Source organism: Manacus vitellinus, unplaced genomic scaffold (genome assembly GCF_001715985.3).
Source record: "Manacus vitellinus isolate BGI_N305 unplaced genomic scaffold, ASM171598v3 scaffold_127_pilon, whole genome shotgun sequence".
Lineage (NCBI taxonomy): Eukaryota > Metazoa > Chordata > Aves > Passeriformes > Pipridae > Manacus > Manacus vitellinus.
In genome coordinates, this window is record NW_021938935.1 from 235,157 (window position 1) to 242,221 (window position 7,065).

At 63.7% G+C, this 7,065-nt stretch overlaps 1 protein-coding gene across 1 annotated transcript in view; it reads right to left on the reverse strand.

Moving 5' to 3' along the window:
• Nucleotides 1-1,141, reverse strand: part of SYT7 (synaptotagmin 7) — a 21,309-nt gene extending 20,168 nt beyond the window's left edge. Inside the window, exon 1 of the mRNA XM_029965957.1 lies at nt 964-1,141. Coding sequence (XP_029821817.1) covers nt 964-1,141 — 178 coding nt within the window. The remainder of the gene's footprint in view (nt 1-963) is intronic.
• Between the last annotated feature and the right edge of the window lie 5,924 nt (nt 1,142-7,065).

Genomic DNA, 7,065 nt, shown 5'->3' on the forward strand with positions numbered 1-7,065 from the left:
TGCCAGCGCCGATCCAGCCGGGAGTAGGGAGACGGCCGGGTGGGACTGGGGGGTCCACACCCCCAAATCCCAAATCCCACCTGCCCTTCGCTGGTCCTGCCTCGTCCCATTGGCACAGCGAGGGGGGTATCCATGAGACGGAGATCCCACGTCCCCCTCCAAGGGGTTGGGTCTCCCTATCCCGTCCCACGTGCTGGAAGAGCACCGCGGAGGCTGGGAAGGAGGTGGAACGTCCCTGCGGCTCTTTCATCAGGATTCAATGCCACTTGAGGGATATAATTCCACTTTTCCAGCCGGTTATCGATGAGGGGATTACCTGCCTCGCTAATGCCGCGGCTCTCCAGCGGTGGATTTGTGTGGAGCTGCGGGAGCAGGACCCGGCTGTGCCGGGGGAGAGGCACCCTGTTCCAGGGGGAGACGGTTCTGGATGCAGGGAGAGAGTCCCTGTGCTGAGAGTTTCCCTGTTCCAGGAAAGAGGGGCACGGTGCCGCGGGAAGAGGGTCCTGGATGCATGGAGAGGGTCTCCACAGTGGATCCCTTCCCACACACACCTCTTGGCCAAGCAGGAGACCCCCCCACGCCCCCGTGCCCACACCCTGCACCTTGGAGTGGGAGACGGGAGATATTTGGGAGCTGAGGATGGTGGCTGTGATTCCAGCCTGCTGCCAGGTACCCGTCCTTCTTTATCCGCTGCTCCCGCAGGCTCGGGATTAGCTGCCTCCAGAGCGGGAGCAAGCTCCGGCCTTTGTGGGTGTGAGGAAACACTTCAAACCCAACCCCAGCACAAGGAGAGGCGCCGAGATCCAAGAGGGATTAGCCCTCCGGAGCAGTGTGTAAGCCAGAGATCCACCCGGAGGAGGCAAGAGCCGCCAATGCCGACGGATCGGGAACGTGCCGGGGTGGTGGGAGGGGGGCTGTGGCACAGCTGGGCACCCCTGTGCTGGCAGCACGGGCTGGGGACACCCAGGGGTGTCCCAGCCACTCCCAGATCCTCCTCCTGGAGCTCCAGCCTCGACTCAGTGGCTTTGAGCATCTCGGTGGCTGTGGGTACCTTGGTGACCTTGGGAATCTTGGTGGCTTTGGGAATCTTGGCAGTCCTGGGCACCTCGGTGGCTTTGGGAATTTTGGTGGCTCTGAGCATCTCTGTGGCCCTGTGCATCCAATGGCTTCGGGTTTGTGTGGCCCTGGGCAACGTGGTGGCCCGGAGCATCTCGGTGGCTTTGAGCATCTCAGTGTCCCCGTGCATTCCAGTGTCCCTGTGCATCCCAGTGTCCCTGTGCATCCCAGTGTCTCCGTGCATCCCAGTGTCCCTGTGCATCCCAGTGTCCCTGCGCATCCCAGAGTCCCTGTGCATCCCAGTGTCCCCGTGCATCCCAGTGTCTCTGTGCTCTCGGTGGTCCCGTGCACACTCCTCTCCAGGATGGTGAGACCCTCACAATCCAAGACGTCTGCGGCCCTTTCCCTGCCCTGATTCCCTGTGTCCCTGTGCCCATCCCAGCACCCAACCCCATCCAAGGGCTGCCCCGTGACCCCCCACCAAAGCCCTTGAGGGGCATCCAGGGAGGGATCCAGATCCTCTCCTGACTGAAAGCTCCTGCACGGCATGGAGAGGTTGGAAAAGACCTTCATGGAGAGACAAAGGCTTTGGATGAGCGGTGGGAAAAAGCTGCAGCACCAGGGCTGGAACCGACCTCTCCGCAGGTGTCCCATGGGGATGTCGTTGTCCGGGCCCTCAGGGCTGTGCTTTTGGGTGCAGATCCCAAAATTCCCAGGTTTTATGGATAGAGCATCTCCCTGGCAGCTTCTCGGTATCCCAGCTCCACCCTCCCATGTCCAGTGGTGAAATCCATGGATGCAAAGTCCCCCGGGGAAGGAATCAAAGCCGTGGGAGCCTCCCCAGCCCCGGCTCCCGCTGAGCTCCCTGGAAGCGGCGATCAAAGCCGGCAGCTCCACACGGAAAAACGTCTCCATGTGCCAAGCTGCTGCCACACGGGCATCCAGCCTTGCCAAACCAGCAGCAGAAACACGTTCCCGGGAAAAGGGGAGCGGGAGAAGGTGCCAAGCTAGCGACACATCCCCCCCTCCCAGTATTTCACCAGGGTCGGGATGTGCCGCTGAGCCCAGACGGGGGCGCTGGGAGCGGGATGGTGGATGGGAAGGGATCCTGCCTGGATCGGCATCCCCTCATGCCGCTGGGATCGAGGACCACGAGACTGGGAATGAGGTGGCCATGAGACTGGGAATGAGGTGGCCACAGGACTGGGAATGAGGTGGCCACAAGGCCGGGAATGAGGTGGCCATGAAGCCAGGAATGAGGTGGCCACGAGGCTGGGAATGAGGTGGCCACGAGACTGGGAATGAGGTGGCCACGTTGTCACGCCGGGGCTTCCCAGATGCCACTTTCCTGGCACCAGGCCATTAATTCCTCCTCTTCTCATCCTCCCACTCATTTGCTCAATATTTCCCAAACCTCTTATTTTTAGGATGCAGCTGAAAAGCTGTGAATTTGCAGCTTTCGCTCCTGTGCAGGATCCCAGGAGCGAGGAGGGTGGGCACAGGGCAGGATCCCGGTGGGAACAGCAGGCAGGTGGAATCCAAGCCCTCGGTGCAGGTAGAGGGAGAAGGGGTGGACACAGAGCGGCTGTGGGATGTGAAAAATCTGAAGGGAGGTGAGGCTTTGTTGCCACCCCTGGGAACAGCCCGATGGGCTTTTCGGGAATGTTTTGGTCCAGGCTCGGTGAAGGGCTGGGACGGCTGGGCCTGGACGTGGCACCTACCCAGATGCTCCCAGGGGCTCTGTGGACACGAGGGATCATCAGGAGCCCCATGGCCATCCTGCTGTCCCAGCAGGATCCCGGGATGAGGCTCCAGGAGAGGAGCGGCGTCCCAGGGTGAGAGGGGCGGGCACACCCGTCTGGTCTCCATCTGTGCGTCTGTCTGTCTATCCGTGCGTCCCCCTCTCCGACACATCCATCAATCTTGGCATCCATCCGTCCCTCGTACACATCTGTTCTCCATCCAGCCATCTGGCCATCCCCCGGAGCTGTCAATCCCTCCGGCTCTGCCTCCCCCACGCCGAGCTGCCGGGCCCGGGGGGCTTCACTCGGCAGAGCCCACCGGCACCATTCCCAGTCTGCGGGGAGCACCGGCCCAAAACACCGGGAACACCGGCCCAAAACACCGGGAACAGCAGCCCAAAACACCAGGAACACCGGCCCAGAACACTGGGAACAGTGGCCCAAAACACCGGGAACACCGGCCCAGAACACCGGGAACACCAGCCCAGAACACCGGGAACACCAGCCCAAAACAGCACGCTGCTCCATCTGCATGGCACCACGTTCCCTATCCCAACCTGCTGATGGACAAGGATTGTTCCCTCCGGCTCTGGTGCCACCTGTCCCCCCTCCATGGCCACCGCGAGCAGGAAGTGGGGATGGAGGGAGAATCTGGCAAGGGAATGTGCTCCTTTCCCGGTGCTGGGCTATTTTTGGCTGAGGATTTCCGGAGAGAGCTGTGTGGTTTCTCTGCCTCTCAGTCCCCACCGTGTCCCTCTTCCCGAGGAGCACCCCGACACCCAAACTCCCTCTGCTCCCATGATTTCCAGCCACCGCCTTCCCCATTCCAATCCCTGCTCCCAGCAGGGTGCCGCTCTTCCCTCGGAGAGGCCGGTGTTCCATGTAATCCCTGCCCCCAAATGAGCCATGGAGCCCCCAGGAATCTGGGGCTGGATGCGCCTCCAGCTCTGCTTTTCCAGGCACAGAATCGTGTTCTGGCTCCAGCAGCGGGCACGGAGGAGCAGGCTGGGCTCTCATCCCGAGTGGCACTACCAGCTCCGCGCCGTCACCACTTAGCCTCCCGCCCCTGGGCTCTCCATCATTCCCGAGCCCTTCGGGTGACAGCGGGAGAGAGGGAAGGCAGAGAGCCAGAGGCTCCCAAGGGACAGGAGAGAGCAGCCTCCATGCAGCCCATCCCAATCCCACCGGATCCCTGCCTGCTTCCCAGCTCCAGTTCCCCCCCCGGGAAGTGCCCCCCAGTTATGTCACGTGGGATCCATCTGGGACTGTGGGGACAGAATTCCCGCAGGGAGCTCAGCGATGGGGGGATGCCACAGCCCCCAAATCAGGGAACTGGCAGTGCTGGGGGAGAAAGAAGAAGGTTGGAACACGTGGAAAGATGGAGAAGGGCAGCTCAGAGGGAGGAGAGAAGAGGAAGAGGAAGGGAATGAAGGGCCGAGGAAGAGGGAGGACTGGGGACACAGGGGTGGGAAGGTGCCTGGGGGAGGTGGAGCTGGTGGAAAACCTCCAGCAGAGCCTGATCCCAGGGCTGCATCCTCCAGGGATACACAGGGATGGTCATCCATGGGGAGGAAGGAGAGTCATCCAGGTGGGGCTAGTGGAAAACCTCCAGCAGAGCCTGATCCCGGGCCTGTGTCCTCCAGGAATACACGGGGATGGTCGTCCGTGGAGAGCAGGGATGGTCATCCGTGGGGGAGTGGGGACAGGACACATCACCCCCTGCAGCCACCAGTGTCCCACAGGCCCATCCAGAGGGGTCACACCTCTTTCCATGGATACCCAGAGCCCCCCCGGGTGCATTCTGACGCCGTTACCCCCTCGGAAGGCCGGGATCTGGGAAGCTGTTCCGTGCCATCCCTCGGCCACCGCGCCGGCTCCGCATCCGCCGGCACGACCGGTCGCTTCCCTTCAAACCTCATTAACTCCCCCCAAGGTGACCCTCTCCCTCCCTCCCGCAGCCGGGAACACCGGGAAGGGTCGGGGTGCTGGGAGGGCCCCCTGAGCTCCTGGATGGGCTCGGAGCATCCCTGTACCACGGCCAGGCTGGCACCCCAGGGATGAAGGACCTTCCCCCTGGCACCTCCCAGCCCCCTGCCCCCCAAGCCCGAGCTGGCCCCACGCACACCCCAAACCCCCCAGTGGCAGCGGGGGGGGTCCATCACCCCTCTCCACGCTGTCGCTCTGCTCGTTACTCCCGCGCTCCGGCGGCTCTGCGGGAGCCCTTCCCTCCCCGAATCCATGTATAATGGATATCGTAGCCGAGCCCCCGGGGGCCGGGGGGTGGCAGCGATATTATCTGCATCTGTCTTCATTCCCCGCTCCCCCCTCCCTTCCCAGGCAGGCGGAAAAGCCGCGAGATCAGGCGCTGGAAAAGCCGCCTCCAGCTCCTCTCCTGCTCTTTGGAATCGGGGAGGGGGGGATCGGTGAGACCTCCCAGCCCGGCCGTGACCCACCCCCAGTCCTTGTTGTTCCCAAGCCGTACACGGGGTCCTGGGACACGTCAGTGTGTGGGATCCTACGGGTGCGGGGAGGATGAAAAGCTTGGAATTGGTGGGAAGGAAGGAATTCTGAGCTGCCCTGGGGGGCTCAGAATCTGCACGGACACCCCACTGCCACGGAAAACGGGATGGAGCTGCCGGGGGGAACAAAGGGAGGGGATGAGGCCGCGGGGAATGCTTCCAGCTGCTGGAGCAGAGGGGCTGGCAGGGAGGCGAAGCCCAAACCCCAGCAGGATGGGGCTCCGGGGGAGGAACTGGAGCTCCAGCGCCGTGCCCGTGCCGGGACGCGTGGCTGCAGCAGGTGCCTGGCTCCCGGCAGGGCCGGCCCTCCGCTCTTTGTCTGCCTTCCCGCCTGTCACGCTTCCTCATCATCCTCCCAGCCTCCCACCTCGGGGTGTTCCAGTTTGGAAGCCGACTCTTATCCCAGCCCCGGGCATCGGGGATGTGATCCCAAAGCCGCACGAGCACGCAGAGCTCTCCATCCACCCATCCATCCGTCCACCCATCCATCCATCCCCCGAGACGGTGCGGGGGGAAAACAGGCAGCTGCCTGGTTATTGATTCACCACCTCCAGCCGCCGCGCGGCTCTGCTCGGAATCATTCCAGCCGGGAAGGATGGGGACAGCGGGAGCAGGGCCCCCTGGCAGCTGCTTGGAGCGTTTGAGGTGCAGCCTGTCCCCCTCCAAGGGGACAACTGGTGCCAGCAGCAGGGACAGGGATGGACGGGGGGGTCTGGCCTTGCAGGGGAGGGGAAGGAGCTTCCCGGCGTTCCCAAAGCCGGCGTGGGCGGCGAGGGGCACATTGTCCCTGTGGCACAGAGGGCACCTTTGTGGCAGCCCCAGTCTCTCGGGCACGGCGCTCCCGACACGGGGGACTGTCCCCCAGCATCACAGCCCTCCGTGGCCTCCCAGAAAATCTCCCCAGCTGGCGGGAGCCGCTTTGGGAAGCGCCTCGGTTCGGTCCTAATTCCCAACACCCCTCGCCAGCCCAGCCCAGACTCCCTCGGGCGTCTCCGACCCAAAAACCAGACACCCCCAGCAGCACCTCCGAGCTTCACGTTCCCCCCCACACACCCCCATCTTCCTGGGCACCAAAGTTTCCCGAATTTCCCCACATTGCGTCTTCTCCCCCCGGCATGAAACGCAGCCAACACTGGGGGTCACAGCCACCGTCCCCTCACGGTCACACGGAGCAGGGGACGAGGAGGACGAGGCTGGTGCCACCTCGGGCAGGGATTTGGGGGGACAACAGGCGATATGTGGCAAATCCCAAATCCCGCGGGGGTGTGAGCCACAGGCACCCTCCCAGCCTCCACTGGTGGGGGTCAGCCCCGGAACCTCCCGGGCACTGCGGACACGGGCGACAACACCTGGGAAAAGCTGGGAAAGGGGGTCGGATGCTGGCACAGGTGTGTGCACCCCCAGCCCCACCAGAGCCCCCCACGGCTCCAGGCGCCACGGCACAGCCACCGCCGCCGGTGACGTGGGAAAACTCCCACGTGACGGGAGCCCCAGCAGCTAGGGAGCACGGGATTTGGGGAGAGGGGATGTGGATCCGTCCCCCCAAATCCCGCAGCTCAAAACTCAGCCTCTGAAGCTTCCAGGCTGCCAAGAAGTGTCAGCAGTGGCACGGGCAGCCGTCGGTGTCCCACTGGCCACCGATGGGGACGTGGGGCAGGGACGAGGGGGACAAACTGGGGGCAGGTGCGAAGTTCGGAGGGGGAATAACCGGGAGCAAACGCCGGGCACGGGGAGGGAAGAGCGGCGCC